Here is a 23,133-nt window from a genome sequence, read left to right as displayed (position 1 = left end):
TGGTTGCAAAGTTAGTATCATACTCCTGATTCAATTCACAATCTCTAAAAATCTCTTGCTCGACTTTATATGGAATACTGTTGTCATATTTGGGCTGGTTCTTCTAATGATGCTCTTTCTCTTCAAGACAAGTTTAAAAAACGCGTTGTAAACATAGTTTGATCTGTTTTATCTGCCAAGCTTGAGCCTCTCTTCCATCGTTGTTTCATTGCATCTCTTTCTCTTAACTTCAAACACTATTATGTTTGCTGCTTAAAGGAGCTATTTTTTAGTTTCTTTAACCAAAACTCATTCTTGTTTGACTCGTCATTCAATAATTCCATATTCTTTTATTGTATCTGCCCCTGCATGCTTAAAAAATTTTATTCGTATAGTTTTTTTCCTTGCACGATCATTTGCAACTCTCTCCCATCTTCATGTTTTTCTAACTCTTGCAATCTACATCTTATTAAGACTTCTTTGAGCCGTTTCTTTGCTCTTTAACTCTGTTTTTCATTTTCTAGGAACTCCCAACTTAATAGTGGCTTCTTGCAGCCTTATTTGAGTAAATTATATTTTTTTTAAAATTACTTGAGTAAAATATTTGCTAAAAATAAACTAGTTTAAAATAAAAAACATTAAGTACTATTTAACTGAAGAACTAAATTTGAATATGAGTTTGACATTAGTGAATTAGGGCAAAAGTCAATTTAGAGCAAAAGGAAATAAATGGCGTCAACTAGTCAGAAATCACGCATATTTAACAACTAGGCACAATTAGTTTTAAGCTAAAAATGACAAAAACTAGGAGTATATTGAACTAGGAAGGACAGAACCTACAAAAAAAAGTCTTTTCTAAAGGAAGATGGTTGATTATCTTCTAGTTCTAATACATTGTTGGATTATACCATCAATTATAAGTGAATTTTATAGTTTTCATCTTGAAAATAATTTGCTCGTATTTTTTGTAATTGAAAAAAACTAAAGCTGCCGTGGCGCAGTGGTAAGAGCGATTGCTTTAGAAGCAATAGATCAAGGGATCGAAGCAAGCTATATGCACATTTCGCGTCATTGGTAAGGAAGGAGGCGTGAACTTCCTAGTTATTCGCTCTTCCGCAATACTCTGTAACACAACCGTTAGGTCTTTTTGAGACTCCTAAAATAAAAATAACTGGTATTTTTTTTGTTAAACTAGATATAATAAATTAAAGTTTCTTATAACCATAATACAATAATAAAATAAATCGTAAATACAATTTCTATAGAAGGCTATTTTTTAAATTTCTTCGTCATCAATTTAATGATGAACATAAATATGGTTGACGGTTCCAGCTGTAAACAACTCATTTTGTAAAAAAGTCTTCTATTTTTATCGGATCTAACTATCTCCTAGATTAGTCGACGAGGCACAAAATAGATGAGAGTGTGGTGCCAGTTTGGTGTGGTGCTCGTCCAAATAAAATGTCATCCCTTTTCGTTAGCAATGTGTAAATAATTAGAGTAAATGTTGCAAAAATTCAAGTTGTTGATATAAATGATAATTTTACATGGAAAAACCAGGTTGAAAATTATGTAAAAAAATTCAAAAAGTAATTTTATATAAAGTAAGAAGCTTTTTGAATAAGAAAACTCTAACTCAATTAAGTTTCTCTTTTATTCGCAACCATATTAAATATGCAAATATTGCATAGTTTAGTACCAACAAAAGCAAAGTTGAACCTCTAAATCGTAATCAGAGGCATATAACATGTTTAATAAATTTTAGTCAATGTTTTACCAAAAGTCTCTATTTTCAAATACTAAGCCTCTTTGTTTAATGTTTAAATATAAAATCAATTCTTTCACGATTTCTTTTCATGATATGTATTTGTCAAAAGATAAAAATAAATAAATTCTACGCAATGATAATTTTTATAAGAAGCCATATTTTCAAACAAATTTTAGTGAGTTTTGCATTGCTTTTTCCGTACGTTTTTTATGGAACAAAATAGTTTTGAAAAGTTTTTATTCAACGATGTAAACTATAAATCATTTAAATGAAAGCTTAAAGAATTTATTATTACAAATAATGATTTATTAATATAGTTTTAATAACTTTTTTTATAATTCCCCTTCTTATTTTCTACTAATCAAAGAGTTTTCAAAAACTTATATATATATCAAGAGTTATATGCGATTTATTAGCATATATGGGATATGTATAACAGAAGTATATATTTACAACGGACTCTTCTGTAACTTAAGGTGGTTCACCACTAAAAAAAACTAAATTTTTATCAAAAGTTGGTTTTTGAGATTACTTTTGTTTTATAGTAATTCAACATAGCTGTAAACGTTTCTGGAGTCTGTTTTGATATATCTTAAGTATTTTTTTAAGGTATGTCACTTTATTTAGACCTTATCAGACAAATTTCCATAGCAACGGCCCCTAGCAACACAAGCTTATGTTTATAATTGCCCGCTCTCTTTGCCTAAATATAAGTTTTTTTTTTAAATTTGGTTAGTCACACATTAGTTTAGAAGGCCAGCATGGTTTGACAAAAGTTTCGAATATAACAGTGTATGGAAGTTGTTATTTTTGTATGATTCATCAGATACTATCTTCTGATAATTTATTGTTGTAATTTAAAAGTTTTATATTTTCTTTTATTATTTAGTATAAATTATCAGTTTTATATTATATATTTTAAAATATTAGAATATTATATATAATGGGAAGCAACAACAAAAAAAGTTTAAAAAGAAAAAGAGCATTTCATGGCAACCAGTGGACCAAAACACCTACCCTAAAAGAATACGAAAATGTTGAGCGTGTTTCAGTTAGTGCCAGCATGAAAGAAAACTCTACAGGTTACAGCATTTACAAACCTAAAGTTAATTTGCCAGTATGGAAATATCAAATCATTAAGAAAGAGTTTAAAGAATTGAGTGATGACAACCTTTTGAAAAAATGCACTCATGTTCAAACACAGAATTCTAATGAGGATTTTAATAGTATTATATGGTCTAGATGCCCAAAAACATTTTTATTCACAAAGCTTCATTTGAGTTGAAAGTGAACTCAGCTATATTGTATTTTAATGAGGAAACTGCTGGTGTTCAGAGAGTAATGAGTCACCTCAACCTTGAAAATGGTGTAAAATCCACAGTGTCCTCGTTTTATAGGGATCAAAAACGCGTAACCAGTATAAATAAAAAAGACTCTTTTTTTTAAAAAAAGTAGAAGGATACATTTAAAAGCCATTAATAATTTTAATTAGTATTTAATCTTAATTTACTAACATGTTTTTTAATTTTTATTTTAAAGAGTTTTACCGACATTTTATTTTTATCTTATTTTTTATGTAACTTTTTATTTTAATTTTTCACAAGAAAAGTTATAACGGACTCTTCTGTAACTTAATAGAAAATAATTTGTAATTATCATGTTTAACTTTTATTTACAGTTCATATTGCTTATTTTAAAAGTAAAATCTCTAGAAATATTGGCCTACTAAGCGAGGCCTTTATTAAATCTTAATATAAAAATCTTGTTTAAAATTGCTATATTTCTTATTTATTCATTGTTATCTGAATTACGCAAGCATAGCTTGGTGTAGCACAAATCAAAACAAAATAAAAAGCTCTTTAATAAACAAAAACATGCCGTTAGATTATTATCTAATGTTGATCATTTTACACACTCTAAAGAATTATTTATAAAGCTGAATATAATCAATGTCTACCAACTAAACATTTATCATCTTTTAATTTTTATGTTCAAAGTTAATACAAAAGTAATACTTCACCAGATACTCAAACAACACTTAACATTGATAGCAAAGTTACTTAACCAGATACTCAAACAACACTTAAGGTGAATTTCCACTCATTCATTTTTTCACGGAAACAAAAAAGGAAAGGGAAAAATAATCACGTGGGTATGCGTAGTATAACTTTTAATTTGTCCGAAGAAAAACTACGCATGCTCACGTGATTATTTTTCCCCTCCCTATCCCGTTCCCGTAGAAAAATGGATGAGTGGAAACTCGCCTTTATACTCAGCCCAAAAGTATGGAATAAAACTTTATGTAATAAACTTTATGCAATAAACTTAAAAGTCTTTAAACTCTCAACGAATTCAAAGTAAAATTGAAGCAAATGCTTTCGATTAGTGACGGAGCGCGTGACTTTTTCTGAAATTATCTGGGTGGTACAGATAAGCTTTTTCAATTTATTTTAAAGTTTACTTTTGTCAACCTAGTGTCGCTTTCATTTATTCCTATGTACTATTTTTATATCGTGAGATTCAGGTCTTTGTTGATTTTGCTTTTGACTTAGTAATTTTAATTAGTATTTAATCTTACTAACATGTTTTTTAATTTTTATTTTAAAGAGTTTAACCGACATTTTATTTTTATCTTATTTTTTATGTAACTTTTTATTTTATTTTTTCACAAGAAAAGTTATAACGGATAAATTTTATAGCAAGTTGTATGTTGTGCAAATTTAATTTAATTTTTATATATTTATTTATAGAAGTTATAGAAGTAAGAGAAATGACGTTGTAACTCATAAGAGTTGAAACTAAAATTACGTAGAATTTCAGTCCATAACAGCCAAAAAGAGGTTAAAATTTAAAGTATTTATCAATATGGTTCTTAAATTGATTACGTTTGTTGACTTGATGATTTCTTGTGTTATTACATTCCAGTCATTTACAACTCTATTAAGTGAAAAGATTTTTGTCTGATTGTGTTAAACTTATAGTTATTTTGTTTTTATTGACTTCTTATTTTTTCTATGAATTCTTATTTTTCTTAGTTTTTATTGACTTCTTATTCATTTTTAATTTATGACCTCTTGCTTTACCATTAGTATTAAAATATTCAATTCGATTATGCAAATTTAGTTCGTCAATTCGTTTTACTAATTTGAACGTTTGGATTAAATTAGCCTTTTTCTGTTTTTTAATAAAGGCAATTTTAATTTCAAATTTTTTTCTTCATGACCCTAATTAACTAGAAATGATATTTTGGTCGCTCTATTTTGAACTTTTTCAAGTCTATTAATTTCTCTTTTCCAATGGGGGTTCCAAATAAAAAGAAAATAAAAGAAAAAGAAAAAAAGAAAACAAAAGTTATATGATAAATACTTTTAAAAAATAACTATTAAAAACGAAATGACATATAAAAACTACAAAAATATATTCGAAAAAACTAAAAGAAACTCTAAAAAGCTTTATTGTGCAAAGCTATTAGACAAAGCAAGCGGAAACACCAAGAAAAATTGGAATGTAGTTAAAGAAGTAATTGGCAAAAATGATTATGAGAGAAACACTCTGCCAAAAAATAGCAATTGATGAAAAAAATATTAATGATAAATCAATTAAAGCTGAACATTTTTTTTTATTAAAAAAATAAACAGTTTTTTATTAATGCAAATTTGGCATCAAAAATTCCTCTGAATTCAACTTCATTTGAGTCTTATTGAAAAAACTACGATAAAGTTATGGATGAACCTAATCTTAAATTAATTGAATTGCGAACCGCCTTTTATAATCTTAAAACTAACAAAAGTGTTGGGTTTAATAAAATTAACGTTAACGTTGTAAAATCTGTTTATGATATAATCGAACCTTCTTTGATTTACATCTTTAAAATTTTTTTTAAAACAGGTATTGTCCCGGAAAAATTAAAAATGCACGAATCACACCGGTTTTTAAGACTGCGATGACTCTATAAGTTCTAATTATAGACCTATATCAATATTACCGTATTTCTCAAAATTGCTTGAAAGAATAATGTACAACAGGTAGTGATCGACCGAAATTGGAATTTTGCCGAAATTTCGGTTCATTTCGGTTGCGGCATTTCTCAACCGAAACCGAAATTTCGGCAAAACTTTTACCGAAATTCAAATCGAAATTTCTGCACAACCAAAATTTTTTAAAAGTAAGAAATAACGTGTTTAAACAATGCTCTTTTGATATTTGTTTTATTAAGAGTTGATTTGTTGTTATAAATGAAATGATGTAAATTAATAATTAAGAATATAATGTAAAATGTTAACTTGTAATTAATTAAAAAAATAATTTTTGAAATGTCAACAAAATTTTATTAAAACAAATTAAATTTTTTATAAAAACGCTACAATGTTTTCAACAAAATTTGTTACAGAAAAAAAAACGTTTACATTTTATATGAACGCCGTTCATAGAATAAATTATAGAATTAGATTAAAAGCGTTTATAATCATAAAATATGCATAACTTTATATATTAAAAAAATAAATATATTAGATAGGTATATTAATATATTTAATAAATATATTAATATAGAATATATATAAAAAATTAATTAAAAATCTGTCAACAAAGTTAATTATTATTTTAATAATTAAATTGTAATTAATTATTATTATAATAATGCTTTTTGAATTACGGTTTTTGGTTTGAAGTTGAACCGAAATTTCAGTTCAACTTCAAACCGAAATTTCGGTTTGAACCGAAACTTAAAAACTACCGAAACCGAAATTTCGGTTTCGGTTAAAAGCAAAATTTCGGCCGAAACCGAAACCGATTTAATTATTTATCATTTATTATTTATCAGAAAACGATGAATTATTTATCAGAAAACGATGTTGTATTCAAAATAATTTGATTTCAAAAAAAAATGTTCCACTGAATATGCAGTGGTTGAAATAATCAATCAAATAACAAACGCATTATGTACTAAGTACTTTACATTAGGAGTTTTCATTGATCTGTCAAAGGTTTTTGATACTGTAAACCATAACATACTAATAAATAAACTTGAATATTATGGAGCAAAAAATAATGACTTACTCTGGAAAGCAATTTATCCAATAGACCAAAAACAAACAACTCCATACGCTGAAACTTGTAGTGTCCCCAAGGTCTCTATTTTAGGACCCTTATTTAGCAACAGACTTCTTAAATTGTATTCTTTTTGCAGATGACTCCAATCTTTTTTATTCATACAGAGACATTAAAACACTTTTTGAAACAGCTAACGAAGAGTTGGGTAAGGTTAATGAATGGTTTATAAGTAATAAACTGTCTCTAAATGTGGATAAAACCAAATTTATTTTATTTCATAAAGTAAATAAATTAAAAAATATTCCCATTGAACTGCCAAATTTAATAATCAATAACACTAACATTAAAAGAGAAACTTCAGTAAACTTTTTGGGCGTATCATTAGATGAACATTTACGTTGGAGAGATCATATAAAAAGCATTGAGAAAAAAATATCAAAAAATATTGCCATGATATATAGGGCTAAACCATTTCTAAATAATAAATCTTTAAATTTTTTTTCATTTTTTGTTATTTGATTTATTGTAATATTGCATGGATAAGTACAAATCATACAAAATTAAAAAAATTCTACAGTAAACAAAAACATGCGTGCAGAATATTATTTGGAGCTGATAAAATTGTACCATGCGAGCCTCTTCTGCGTTTACTAGGTGCAACAAACGTTTATAAAATCAACTTACACCAAGTTTTAATGTTCATGTATAAAATAAAGATGGGACTATCTCCTAAAATATTTCAGTACTATTTTGAAAAAGTAGTGCATAAATACCCGACAAAATTTTCAGATAATAACTACATTGTCGCTAAATATAATTCGAAACAAATTACATATTCTATTCAATAACGTGCACCTAATTTGTGGAAAAAGTTTCCTAATATTGCAAATACAAAAAAAAGTTAGTATACAACAGTTTAAAAATGAATTGAAACATGTGTTATTACTTATGGATTTTAACATATCCGATTTTAAATGCTTCTTTTAAACTAAAATTCAATAATATAAAATATGTCTCAGAATTCACCAACTTTTTTTTTTCATTAATTCAGTTATGGTGTTTCCTCTAATCTTAAAAGTTATTATCAAAATCTAATCTGATGTCTTGAATATTTTTCTTTTTTTTTAACTATCAATGAATTGTTATTTATTTTACTTTTTTTTTAAATATACATAAATATTACGGTTTTTGTAAATTAAGTACTCTTTTATTTTTAATTTTTCGTTCTTTATTTGAATATTACTTTATTACAAATTGTTGTATATTTCATTTTCAGATTTTTCAATAATTACTTTGTATAATATATATAGTATATAGTATGGCTTTTGTAAATACGTGCTCTTTAATTAATTAATTAATTTTTTTTTTTTTTTTCGATTTTTCTTGTTTACTTGATTATTATTAACATGAATATTGTTATTGAAGAATTTCTTAAACTAATTGTTATTTATTTTTACATTTATAGTTTTCAACAAATAATTCGTAAAGTATAAATATAATATACGGTTATTGTAAATACGTGCGATTTAGGCTCGGTGATAAGACAAAATAATGTCTTCTACTTGCCCCCCCCCCCCCCCAGTGTTTTTATTTATAAGCTTTTAAATTTTAAAAGTTATTAAACGGTGAAACAAACAAACAAACAAATAACTGCTCCATGCTCTAGATGGGGACGAACTTATGATTTTTATAATAAGCTAATAATACTTTCATCTATAAATTCAAATGCATGTTTAATTCTTCCTATTTGTTTATTTGCTTTATTTATCGCATAACATATCTGGTGACTCTAATCAAAATCATTCGAGATAAAAATACAAAGATCTTTTTCAACTTTTACTTCCTCCTGTATAACTGCATCAACTTTATATTTATATTTAGGGTTGTTATTTCCGAACTGCATTACTTTACATTTGTACGAGTTAAACTTTATTTGCCAGTCCTCTGTACATTCTTTTAAAATATTGAAATCGTTTTGTAACCTTATGTTATCTGATGTTATTTGTTTCTAATCCCGAGCCAATCAAGTATTACTAATAACCTTAACAATGAATCAGTCTAATGCTTTTGCAAAATCTAATAATAACACGCCTACATCGTATCCATCTGCAAGTACTTTAGTGATATAATCAATTGATTCAAACAAATTGGTAGTGCAATTTTTTTTATTAACAAAGCCATGTTCTTGTTTTATTACCAAATTATGCACTACTAAATGTTTCGTTATCTCATCACGTATAATACACTCCATTAATTTGCATACAACCGAAGTTAGTGAAATTGGACGATAATTAGATCAAGTTTGCTTCCCTTTTTACTTAGGGGTATAATGTGTGCTTTCCAAAGGTCCGGAACAAGACTTGATTAATAAAACTTGTTAAATAATATTGATAATGGCTTGCAAAGTGGTTTAAAACATATTTTGAGAACTTTCGAGTGAACTTTGTCTACTCCTAAAGTTTTTTGTTCATCAAGTTTGTCGATATGAAATTTAATAATTGCTTTTGTAAAGCTTGGATTTATGCATTCAAAATTAAGCTTATCACTAAGTTTTGGGATGGTAGTCGAATTTTCCTCCGTGAAAGTTGAAAGGAAATACTTGTTCAATGTACTCGCTATTATTATTAGCACCGTCTGTAGTGGTTTGCTTAACTGCCATCGGTGTGCAATCGGTCCAATGTAATGCAATTATTGATTCCTTTGTAGAAGTTTTGCTGTTATTATATGCATATACCGATTTAGGATTTAGTTTAGAATTCAGTGCTAACTTTCTTTCGAAATCCCGGATTTTTCACTTTTTTTTTAATTTCCAAATTCAAATGTTTGTATGCTGTGACCAACACATAATTGCTAAACTTTGTATTGTTGCGCATAAATATTAGTTGCGCATTCTTTTACATATGCGTTTTAGTTCTATGTTCATCCAAAGAGAATCTTTTATTCTCTTTTTGCTACTTATTTTCAACCTAGGAATAAACATATCGCATCCAAAATTATAAATTGATAACCAAATGTTGCAAGAATCATTGCGTTCAAATTCAGAAATTTATCAGACCAACTAACTTCGTTAAAATAATCATTTAATTTTTTGTAATCTCCTTTTAGTTTACTCATTAGTGCTTCATTATCATTCTTATTTTCAGAATACGAATAGTTGAATTTGAATAAGTGGTGACTGTGTTCAATGTATTATCAAATCTAATACATTACTAGTCAAACCGATTTTTACTTGGAATGTTGGATAAGTAACACTTTGAAACAAAAAACAATCACTTAGACAATCTATAAACTCTTTTGCTTGAATATCCTGATCATATTGAAGTAAATTATAACTTTCATACCAACTTATTGACGGATAATTAAAATCTCCACAAAACAGTATACCAAAGCATTTATTTTTTTGATACAGATTGCTTATTTGTTTAATTGAGCGGATTATAGCTAAATTTTCCATTTTACTTCATGAACCTGGACGATAGATGAGGCACACCGGAAAAGCCTAAGGGCAGGTGTGGCAAACCAAAACACAAGGGCACTTGCCAAAATATCAACACAATGTTTTACTATATATAATATCTAATATAAATAAACCTTTTAATTAACCCTACTGTTCTCCGAAAAATACACAAAAAACGTCACTTTGTCTACTATTTTTACTATTACGAATCGTGTGTACAGTGCAATTAACACTAAAGGTTACAACATGCTATTAAACAGTTTACTAAATAAATCAACTGTTTCTTAGCTATTTTCTAGATGTCAATAGTACATTTCATCTTGTGCGATTCTTAGCTTTACAAGGTGTTAGAACGTTTCAAGTGTATTTGCCGAAATAATACATTCTACTGCCAGTCATTTCAACGAACTGTTTGGCAATTTTTTTAATGTTAATTTTGTCGATTTGTTTTTTGTGTATCTGAGCAAATATGTTGTTCAGGTAATTGCCTCCAGTTTGTGACCAAACCCATGTTTTTACTCTCCTTATTACACTAAAGCTTCTTTCATATGATGATGTCGATAGAGGCATGGTGCAGTAAAGCTTTATTAGTTTGTGTGTTAATTTATTGGCGAGTTTTGCAGCTGGCATGGCATCAAAAATACTGCAATTGTTGCCACTCTGAAAACACTCTGTATTTTGATTGATGCAATAGTATTGTACAGGTTAATAATTGTTGGTAGCCCCTTCAACTCAACTTTTAGTTTCAAGAAGTCAACATCATAAAAAATGGTATTCCAAATAAAAACGCTGGGGAATCTTGTTTATTCACCGATGAAATTAAAACTTCTTCTTTATTTTTTACAGCTGTTAATCCATCCTGTTCAAATCTCTCACTCAAACTGTTCTGAATAGTATCAATTGCTTCTAAATAAGATTTCCTTTGTTTTAGCTCTGATTTTACAGGACCAGTCATTGCTCCGCGAATGTAAGCTTTTCAGTAATTACTGAATCCCGTAATGTTTAGGTTCTACTCTTTATCTCTGCGTAATTTCGGTTTCAGACTCATTGTCTTGCTTGTTTCCAAGTATTTTTTTTGTTGCCTTTAAAATTCTATTAAATTCCTTATCTGATCTAAGTTCTGCAAATCTCTGAGACGCATTACGATTGCAGAATACTGCGACATCACTTGTCAGATTAATTTCTTGTAATTGCTTCGATAGATTCTCTAGAATAGCAAAAAATTAAAAAATGCTTTTTAGTTCAAAAAGTGTTTTTACTGATTAAAGCTTGGTAATAAACCTTTAATTTGTGCTCTTGTTTCTGCAGCAATAGTTAATTGTCACTCTAAAGACTGTTCAATATTGTACGGAGTTCTGCAATCTTCTCCAACACCACTTGTACTGCTTTTGTTCGTGTTGTCCAGCTAGTCATTGGTATAGACTTCAGTCGTAATACTCTATATTCATCTGATTCAGTCTCATGCAATATATACTTTTTTATATATTGCATGAGACTGGATTTGTTCGAAAAAGGCAACACGCTTTGGATATGCTCAAAAGAATCTGACAGTAGTGATGATATTGCATATGTATCCTTAACAATCAGCTCGCTGCAGTGTGCCATGCAATGAAAATATTGTGCTTGTTGTCCAAGAATATTTTTCAGATTTGCTGCCAAGCATTTTATAACTAATACTCTATCAAGGCTAATTCCGGCAACTTTTGTATATTCCAAGTTGCACCTCAAAAGGATATTTTCAATATATGCCACCAAGGCATCTGAAGAAAGACCGTTTACGCATTCATATACTCCAATAAAATCTTCATTCACTTCATAGTTGTCACTGGAAGTTCTTATATTAAACGATATCTGTTCCTTCTTAGCAATATCTGAGGATTCATCTACAAGTAACGAATAGAAATGTTTATCTTTGATCAGTTCAACAATATGTCTTCGTGCTTCTAAGGGGAGAAGTTGTTCTAGCTTTTGCAAGATGTCATGAGGTAAAACATAATGGTTTTCAATCATTAACATTTCTAATGCCTTGTCATCTTTATTCTTATCGAAATTAAACTGGTAAATGTTAAATTCTTCATCATTATCACCTCTTATGGCTACACCCTGTTAAAAGCAATGTTTTTAATGTTCCGAAATAAGCTAGCAAGGCTTTTCTTCAAACTGCTTGCTTCTCCATGTACATTTAATCAATTTGAGCATTAGTTGTTGTAAATTTTATACTTTCTTTCTCAATCTTTAGAGTTCTTGTAGCCTTATGAACACTGGAGTCCTCGTGATCTTTTAGTGCTTCTGCAGATTTGCTCCATGTTCTAAATCCTTTCCCGACTCCATGCTTGAACACTCCGCTAGAACATGAATCATATTTTGTACAGGTTTCACAAAAGACAGCTTTCAGTGATCGATCATAAAATAACAAACTATACTCATTAAACCAAGCCTTAATACAAGTTCTTCCATTTCTGTCACTGTTTTTTTATCAATTTCACTGAAATCCTCCACTTTTCTAACAAGATTTTCCGTTAGAATTTCACTATCTTTTGCATCGGACTTCTGTTTTTCTGTATTGTCTTTTCTTTGTCTGCCTATTCCAACTTTATCCTGATTCTGTAGTTCACCGTGAGAGTTCTCTGGCTCCACCAATTCAGTTGTTGTTTTTTTCAATAAAGTAGTAACTTCGATCTGATAAGGTGATGCTGCTGCTTTTGATAATTCCTTAGTTTTTTTTTTTGAAGTCTTTCGGCCTTCGGCATGACTGTTCATTGGTTAAAACCGTTAAGATTAAGTTAAGATTACGATTAATAAAGTACTAAGAGATATAAACTTGTACGCAAATAATCGTCGAAAATAATCACCACTCGAACTAATCATCGAAAATAAAAATACTAACTGAAAAAACTATTGCTATATTTGTTTTATAACTGTATATTTTCTTTACAATGTGTTCCTTTTTTTTTCTCTTTTTCTCGAAAATAAAAATAATTCAAAAAACTATTTTGCATCTACTAAAAAACATTTGAAATATATATATAAAGAGTTAAAGCAAAAATAACAAAATTTTAATAACAAAAAGTTGTAATGTCGATAACAAGAAGAATAAAATTTGATATAACATACTTTATTTAATTTCAAATTGATTTTTGGAAACATATTAGTTCTAGATGTGATTGCAATTTACAAATAATTCTTTAACATCGGTTTATTTATCTGAGTTGTTTCTGAGTTGCGCCACTGATGCTTATTGATTCTTTTTTATCTCTTCAATAAAATATTTTTTAAAGTTTCGTTTAAATTAATTTTTAACTGTTTTCTCTTTAAAAACTTTTAAAAAAATATTAATCTATTACCACCTATGCCACCTCTTATCAGTTCTAATTGGTAGACATTGATAATAAAATATTGATAATGAAATGTTAAAATATGTTTAACTTTTGCGAAATCAGCTTCATCCTTTTCTATTTCAGTTCCGGTTGATTCAGAAACACCAGAAATAATAATATTCTTTTTCTTTTTTTTCTTGAGTTCTTCTTCAACAAAAATTGCATTTATGATACTTATTTGCTGAAGCATTAGCTTACTTCTTAGACCAGCAGTTACAACATTACTCCATGTTTTATGATTAGAGTTTTTTTCATTTTTTAAATTATTAATTTCTTCACTTTGTTTTCGTACAATCTTTTTCAAATTTTCAACTTTGATTTGTAATTCTAACAAAACTTCTTCCGAAATTGCTGTTGTTAATTTTCCATTTTTACCTGGAAGTTTTTGTGTTCGTCATTGTTTAATCTGAAAATGTGTATGTAGAACCGCTAATTCGATTATGATAATTGTATTTTAGTACGGTCTCGTTATCTTTCAAGTTTTTTTTTTAAGTTTTCTTTTTAAAATGTTTATTACTAGTTATTTTAATAAATTTTTTGTTTTTAATGTTAATTATTTTCCGGTTTACGTTCTTAAATTTCGATGATTGGTTGGGAATTGATAATAACGTAGGCTATACGGTAGTGAACGGAAACTTTCGGCTTCGGCCGAAATCGAAACCGAAATTTCTGCTTCAACAATTTTTTTACTTTTCCTGTTTCGGCCGAAATTTCGGTTCAAACCCCAACCGAAATGAACCGAAACTTTTATAAGATTTTTTTTAAGTTTTAATATAAGTGGGGTCATGACGGTTTCCTAATTGTAATCGTTTGTTAGTAAATCAATTTTTAATTATAACAATTGTAAAAATTTTAATTGAAATCACGTTACATAATAGTTTTAAGTTACTATTCTCAAATCATTCTTAAAATGAATTAACATTTAAGTAAAGCAACCCAAAGCAATAGTTTCATCAAAAGTTTTTCAGTGCTAAATTTTACAACGGAATATAATCGATAAAAAACTGGTTTATGGAATCATTTTACCGTGACAGTTAGTGATTTCAAATACGGAACTTGCAATTTGAAAATATCTCATGGATCGTGCAGTCCAAAACTTCAATCACCTAGTGGACTTTTATCACATTTAAGAAGTGGTTTACTCTAAAAAATCTCTTAACTGAAAAAGCAATACAACTACCGGCAGTCCTATAAATCTCAAAAATTGATTCACACTTTAAAGAAGGTCTGAAGTTTCTTGTGCGACCGTGGCGCAGTGGTTAGAGCGCTTGACTTGGAAGCAGGAGATCCAGGCTCAAAACGAGCTTAGGATACATTTTTGCGTCACGGTAATGAAGGAGGCGTAAACTTCCTGGTTAAATGCACTTTCGCGGTGCTCTGTTATAAGACCTATAGGTCTTCTATATTTCTGTATTTCGTCGAGAAAATACTTCAGTTATTACCTTTAATTATTGAAATGTCTTGACATATTATAGTTTTTATCAAACTATGTTACATGGTGATTGCTTAGATATATGTAAAATAGTTTTTTTTTGATTTAATTTGGTGATCATAAAAGGTTCAGGGATTTTAAACATTCATTTTCAAATTTCGGCCGAAATTTCGGTTTCGGTTTCGGCTACGGCTTAACTGAACCGAAATTTCGGTACTTTCGGTTTCGGCTCAAATTTCGGTTTCGGTCGATCACTACTATACGGTCTATTGCGGAGTAATTTTAAAATATGTTTACAAATAAACTTATTAACACAAATACTATGAAAAGTTTAGATAAGCTTTTTTTCGTATTTATCACTATATCATTGTGTTCATCACTTTTTTTCTACGGACCTGTTATTTAAACTTTTTTTAAACAAATATGATAAATATTGTTTGCTATATTTAAAAATGGATCAATTAAATAAGTGTTTAAAGTTTTTGATATTTTCAGTCTTAAAATCAATTTTTTTTTTCTTTTTCTCCTTTATTCTCTTGTAACTTTTTGTTTTATCTTTTCAAAAAGAAAGTTTTATTTTGTGTATGTTGGTAAAAATATATATGCTGTACGTAATTATTTATCTTTTTCCTAAATCAATTCTTGGGGCACGGTAATAAGATAAATTGTCTTTTTCTTGCCCCGACCATCTGTATTTATATTAAAATATTACTTATATCTAAATATATAAATACAAGTAATATTTATTAAGTCCATTAAAGAAGTTTTCATGTAATTATATTTTATTAAACTCTTTAAGGATGTTCCCAAAAAAAAATTACTATTCGGACAGAATAGATGTCAATGAATCAAATTTTAAAAACAACTGCTCTGGCTCTGATTGGATGAAATTCTTTATTGTTTTGCTTACAAAGTAAAACCAGCAAGAGCTGAAACTGATAGAGAGTAAGTTTTCTCATATTACAATGAGTTATCTGTTACTATACAAAACATTCCTAATGTTGATTACTATAAATGTGAACAATAACTCAGGCTCTAAAACAGTAACTTGTAAAGTCTTAAACGTGTAGCAAGAAAAATTTAGCATTCCAAACGAGCTGTTTGTATTATGTACTGCAGGAGTGCGCCTGATCAGTTTCTTTCCCTTGTGGTAGTTTATAAAGCTGCAAACTGCTACACAGAGTTAGCATTAATATCCATTTTAAGTTCCCAAAATATTTAATATGAGGTTTTTAAAGAAGGTTGAAGGATTCAAAAATCTGTTTAAATATCCAGATTTATCGTTGTTGCTGTTTAAATATCTAAATTCAGAAATTAATACCTTTCTTATTTTTATTGCAACATTTTCAACCACCGAAGAAAGATAATATAGTTTGCAAATGTAGCAAATATTGATACAATCCATAATCCATTAAGTGTGTATCAGATATGGTAAACAGATATCAAAAACATTCAGTAAATAATTAAACTTAGAGGATTTGGTTTAGAAATATTACCATCTAGTCTTTCAAACATTTTTTCATAACTAACACTATGCAGCAGTTAAGATATAATGCATAGTATAACTTAAGTACTCGTCAAGTTTTGACACTATTTGTTAGGTTATTTTTACTTTGTAACGTCTTTCACAAAATGTGATTTTTTAGTTTTTTTATATCTTTTTTTGTTTTTTAAATCTAGGTAAACAAATAAAAGAAATTACTAGTAGTGTTAGTATTACAACTAGCTTAATAGGCTAAAGACCCACTGGCTATTGTAGCTAGCGTCATATTGTAATAAAAACGCTGTCTAAAAAATTTTGATGTGTAGCCATCGGCTAAAGATTTGTAGATATTTTCTAGCTAACTACAAAGCTACGATATGTAGCTAGCGACACATTGCTACAAAATCGCATTGTTTAAAGTTCAATTATTGTCATAATTATAATAGACTCTACACTAAAAATCGAATTTTTAAAGATGTTAAAGATATTAGAAAAATTCAAATAAGAAAAAACATCGCTATAAAGTTAGTTAATTTTTTTGTCCATTCTGAGGATATATTTGAAAACCCAATTTGTGTTTAGCCATTATAAAACTATTAGGTTATCAACGAAGAGGTGAGATTGATAACGTTGCGCATAGATGAAAAATATATAGCAGGACAAAAAAATTCAGTGAAAAAATTTTCAAATACCTAAAAGACTACTAGTTAGCTCTTTTTAGTTTTACGGTACCTATGAAGGTGGCATTTAATAGTACTAGCCCAAAAAATGTTAAAAATTGAAAAATAGAATTATTGTAGTTCAAAAATGTATACTTTTACTACGTTTATGAATAATTTAGTGATATAAAATGTTAATTTATAAATACAATCTCAAAAGGAAGACGTTAGCAATTGCTTAGCAACAAGAAACAATGCTTACTTTTGAGCTAATTTTTTATAAATTCCATGTAACACTTGCTAATTATGATTTTTTATTTAAACCTTCTTTGCTTTATATCAACTTTGCAAATAAGTAAACTCCATTGTTGGTGTTAAAAACGAAATAGATCGTTAGGAAGTAGAGAATTTTATTAGTGTTTTTGTGATATTTTATTGAACCGTTTAATTAATTTTTCATATTTAAATGTTATATTCTTAGAAAAAAAATAAAAATAAAATAACAAGAGATTAAAAAGAAAGTATTTTCATACAAGCGAACATCAAAATTCAGAGTAAAAAAAATTTCCTTTAAAAGTGCATCTAAATCAGACATTTTTAGTTCAAGTACTAAAAAGTTACACATAGAAATCAAATATATTTAAATCAAAAACAGTTCAAATGAAAACAAAATTACATATAAGGACTTCAATTTTTTATATTCATGCATTTTGGGGTTATGAAAGATTTATTTGAGGAGTTCTTGCGTTGTTCTGACTGTAACTCACCTGTTAAGCTTACATACAGTATTGGACAAAACATTTGCAACCAACATCGAACAATGCTAAAAAGTGTTCCTAATTTTACATGTCTTAAAAACGAAACTAACTATACTACCACAACAAACAGTTCAGGAGTCTTGAGTCATAGCATGCCATGACATGAGCAATCAGCTGACAGTTGACAGCACACAGGCAGAATTTCGTTGACAAGTGCCATTTTGCAGCGGACAAAACAAGTGCAACTTTTTTGGTTTGTTTCATTTTCTTAAGTCTGGCCCGTGTCAATGTCACGGAAGTTTTTTAATAATTAAAGGAAGTATCCAGAAGTTTCCAGAAGCATGCAGAAGCTTTCAGAAGTTTCCAAAAGAAGCATCTGGAAGCATCCAGTAGCATCCAGAAATATCCAAAAACATTCAGAAGCATCCAGAAACATCCAGAAGCTTCCACAAGCATCGAAAAGAAGCATCTAGAATCTTCCAGAACAGGTTCACACAGGTTCATTTTACTATATAAGAGACATGTAAATCGACATGTAGTTCAGTCAGTATATGGAAGTCAATCAGTCAGTATTATCAAGACAGTTTATCGAAGTGAGTTTTATCAAAGTGTTGAAGAACATCAATACAAGAAGTGAAATACAAAAAGTGTTTCATTACATCAATGCAGTCCACATCCAACCAAGACGTTGTGTTCTATAGAGCATTATTGTATCATCACAAGGTAAATGTAACACGGTAAGCCTTGAGAAGCGTGATTATTTATTTTTATCATTTTTATGGTTTCAAGTGCAAAAATGGCTCCCGACAGTCTTGGATTGGAACTAAGAAAGAAAATTATTGGCGATTACGTAAGTGGAATGTCACAAAAAAGTATTTGTGATAAATATCGCGTGAAAAAATGAACCGTATCAAGACTATGTTCAAAATATCGTTCTACGGGGAAGTTGGCAGCAGATAACAAGGGCGGAAGACCGCGTTCCACCACTTCTTGAGAGGATTCTATGATCGTCAGATCCGTCAAGAAAGATCCCTGGATATCATCAGTCGAGATACAAAAGCAATTAGAGCTGTATCGGACCGAACAATCAGACGACGTGCTGTTGAAGCCGGATTGTTTTCTCGACGCCCTGCAAAGAAACCGCTGATTTCACTAAAAAACCAGAAGAAAAGACTCCTGTTTACCTCATCTCATATTGACTGGAACTGTCGAGTTCAGTGATGAATCGAACATCATAGTCTAGGTCCAATACATCGAAACGATGGAATAACGGACCGTTTCATGTATAAAAATATCCTGAAAGATGTTATGTTACCTCATGCTGAATGGAATATGACAATAAAATGGGTTTTTCAGCAAGACAACGATCCGAAACACACTGCAAAAGTAGTCAAACAGTGGTTTCAAGACAACCATCTATCGGTGATGGATTGGCCGCCTCAATCTCCGGATTTCAACCCTATCGAGAACCTGTGGGAGATCGTCAACCGCAGAATTAATCGTGAAGGTGTTCGTAATAAGATCAACTGATAAACTGTTTGAACAAATCCAAAAGGCCTGGGTAGCGATTCCACAAAATTTCATTGATCACCTGATCGAATCTATGCCTCGAAGATGCAAGGCTGTGATCGACAACAAAGGATTCGCCACGAAATATTGATAGTGAAATACAGCTTGGTCAACATTTTGTCGAGTTGCACTTGTTTTGTCCAGAAGGAAATCAACTTTTTTTAAATACTTTTGATTAATTTATTAATTTTCGTGTACAAATAATGAACTTTGTAATGAATAAAACTTGAAGAACTTTGTCTCTAAACAGTTACATAGTTATTTTTCTAAATTGAAAAAATGCAGCACTTTTATATAAAGAAACTAAATTAGCATTATTTGGTTGCACTCGTTTTGTCCGATACTGTATGTTGGAAATGAACACCATGGATTTTCACTTAAGTTATGTATAGAATGTAGTTTTTATTCAGCATTCAAGTTTTCTTATACCTCTCCTCAATTTATACCTCCTCAAAATTGTAAGCTTGTAAAACAGTTAACACATGAAATTAACTATTGCACAGCTTTGTCATATAAGTGAGATTGGTAAAGGTAATGCAGATATTCAAACATTTATAATCATGATGAATATGCCATTTACTATAGCCGTTACTTTGTATAAAAATTTTATTAAAGGGATAGAATTACTGGAGAACACACCTATAAAAATAAATTGAATTTGCCTGGTTCTATCAAAAATTATTGGATCCAATATTCATGGAACTCAGTTCTGAGGAACTTTTATCAATATGTTTACACAACCATACACAAAATCCTAATATGTCCTTTAATCAATAGCTTGGGGAAAATGTTCGAAAGCACATTTTGTTACAAAAATTATTTTAGAATTAGCTATTTTCTTAGTAGTTATTTCATTTAATGGGGATTACACTTCACATAAACGAGCATTTCAACGTGTTTGATTTTGTCGGGGAAAATATTTTCTTCTTGGGAAAAGTACAAAAATTGCATCAGTCATATAGAAAAAAAGAAAAAGAAGTAACAAAACTGAGAAGGAATAAGCTGAGAGGTATAAGAAAAGGATTTTGTAAGGATGACTCGTATGTATTTAGAAAATTTTGAAGATATTTATTGTTCATATTTGTTTTAATTTGTTTTTTTGTCTTTTCTCTGTGAACGTTTTTTTTAACTTTGAACAAGAATATCTTTTTATCTACTAGAGGATTTCGGCTAAAATTTTCACCAATTATTATCTTATAATTGTGAAGCGATTTGATCGAAACGAGATTTTCATAGTTTGCTGTTGTTGAGATATTGATGTTGGAAGCACACAATTTTTACATAAAAACTAAAAACTTTAATTTAAAATGCCGCCATTTTAATACTATAAATGTTATGATGGTGATACTGGTCAAATCCCTTAATCAACATATTGTTAACCTTGGTGCAAAATTCTAGACTCAAATTCTGACTAGTTAAATTCTGACCATAAACTACATAACGCAAACTTTCGCAATAAGCAAAACTAAAAAGATCAACAGTTTTCTCTCGCAGAGTCTCAATTTAAATAAAAAATCAAAATCGCCGCGTTAAAGAACTTAAGGTGGCTACCCACTATTAAAATCTGAAAAAATAAAATAAAAGTGAAATTTTTTTTTCTTATTTGTGGAAGGTTTAACCTTTATAAACAATAAATAACGTACAACAATGGTATAAAAGTTTTATAACTTACCCTAATTTTGTTTTTTAAAAAGGGGCAAACTTCTAAAATTTTAAAAGATTCCATAGCAACGGCCTTAGCGACAGTTGAAACCTTTTTTCTCCATAACTATTGAACAGTTTTTCTCACAAATTTTACTGCATCTTAACCAGGTTGTTATCTACATTGTTAATTTAATTCCGAGCTAAATGTCATTTGCCAAAAGTACTAAAATCATACCACATATTTGTCTGAGTAATATTTGTTTTTAAAAATATCTTGTTGAGTTCACCAGTGTTATTAAGAATTTATGTTGATAATATTATTATAATATGGGATCTAAAAACAGATATGAGAAGGTAAGAGCAAAAAAAAGACGTTTTTACGAAAGAAAATCTGTTGAGGTTGACATAACTCCAGATGAAACACCAACAGTTGTATTAAATAAAGTAACTGTAAGTCCTGTTATCGACAGTTCACATGCATCAACTTCGTTTAACAAAATTGATTTATCTTTTTTAAAAGTAACAAATAACATTCAAAAGGAAGCTAGTAATGATGATTGTAACTTGTTTGTTAATTCAGACTTGCTAATTAATTTACTTAGTTTGATTGGTCGGTGCCCAAACTACACAGCTGAAATCAAAGTTTTTCACGACATGGAAAATAAAAAAGGATTTGCTCACAGTTTCCTTCTCTCTTGCAATGAATGTGATTGGAGTATAAACTTTTTAACTTCTAAACCAATCATAGAGGATCATGGAAAAAATGGTCAAAAATCTTACGAAGTAAACTACAGATTAATAATGGCTTTTCGTGAGATAGGTTGTAGTTTTACTGCAATGAAAAGATTTTGCTCTTTTATGAATATGCCACCACCCATGAATTCAAAACCATTTGAGACTGCAAACAAGAACTTGCATGATTCACATGTTGATGTAGCAGAGAAATCAATGAGAAATGCTGCATTTGAAATCAGACAAAATGTACTCAATGATAACTACCATGAAGATACAGTTGTTAATGTATCTGCAAGTACAGATGGATCACGGCAACGTCGTGGATACACATCTTTAAATGGTGTAGTCACCCAAATATCTAATGGAAAGTGTGTTGACATTGAAGTTCTTTCAAAAATCTGTAGGTCTTGCAGTTTATGGGAAAAGAAACGAGGGTCAGGTGACTACAATTTGCGGAAATTCGGACACAACTGCAAAATCAACCATGTGGGCAGCTCTGGTGCAATGGAAGTAGAAGGTGCAATAAAGATCTTTAGTCTTTCAGTAAATAATCGAAAACTTCGATACACTACCTACATTGGTGATGGAGATACCAAGTCATACCAAAGTGTTGTTACATCAAATCCTTATCCAGGCTTTTAAATTAGAAAAGCAGAATGTGTAGGGCATGTGCAAAAACGATGTGGTGCACGGCTAAGAACTTTGCGAATAAACTATCGTGGTAAACTGTTAACAGATGGTAAACCTTTGGCAGGTAAAGGACGCCTTACCGACAAAGTAATTAATAGACTACAGAATTATTATGGCTTAGCAATACGCCAAAATACAGATAATCTTTACAAAATGAAAAAAGCAATTGGTGCTATCATTTTTCATTGCTGTGAAAATGATGACTCAAACAAACGTCATGAACTTTGTCCAAAAGGAGCCAAATCTTGGTGCAAATATAACTCAGACCTAGCTACAGGCAAAAACACTTATAAGTCTAACATAACTATTCCTCAAGCAGTTGCAAATATCCTTAAACCAATCTTTTCATATCAGGATCTTGCAAACAAAAAGCTCCTGGAAAAATATTTGCATGGTAAAACACAAAATGCAAATGAATCTCTAAATGGTATGATATGGACCAAATGTTCAAAAAGAGTTCTCACAGGAAAAGATTCATTAGAGATGGCTGCAGCATCTGTTGTTATTTGCTTTAATGAAGGTTCCCAGGG

General features: G+C 29.4%; 1 protein-coding gene across 1 annotated transcript; it reads right to left on the bottom strand.

Moving 5' to 3' along the window:
* Window positions 1–11,272: 11,272 nt before the first annotated feature.
* On the bottom strand, window positions 11,273–13,016 carry LOC136081220 (52 kDa repressor of the inhibitor of the protein kinase-like). The gene is made up of 3 exons (XM_065798519.1): window positions 12,675–13,016; window positions 11,606–12,359; window positions 11,273–11,463 (listed from the first exon to the last, which is right to left on the bottom strand). Exons 1-3 carry the CDS (start codon window positions 13,014–13,016, stop codon window positions 11,273–11,275), a joined length of 1,287 nt encoding a protein of 428 aa, XP_065654591.1.
* Between the last annotated feature and the right edge of the window lie 10,117 nt (window positions 13,017–23,133).

Source organism: Hydra vulgaris, chromosome 06 (assembly GCF_038396675.1).
Source record: "Hydra vulgaris chromosome 06, alternate assembly HydraT2T_AEP".
Taxonomy (NCBI): domain Eukaryota; kingdom Metazoa; phylum Cnidaria; class Hydrozoa; order Anthoathecata; family Hydridae; genus Hydra; species Hydra vulgaris.
Note: the sequence above shows the minus strand (reverse complement) of the source record. Positions and strands in the feature narration are given on the sequence as shown.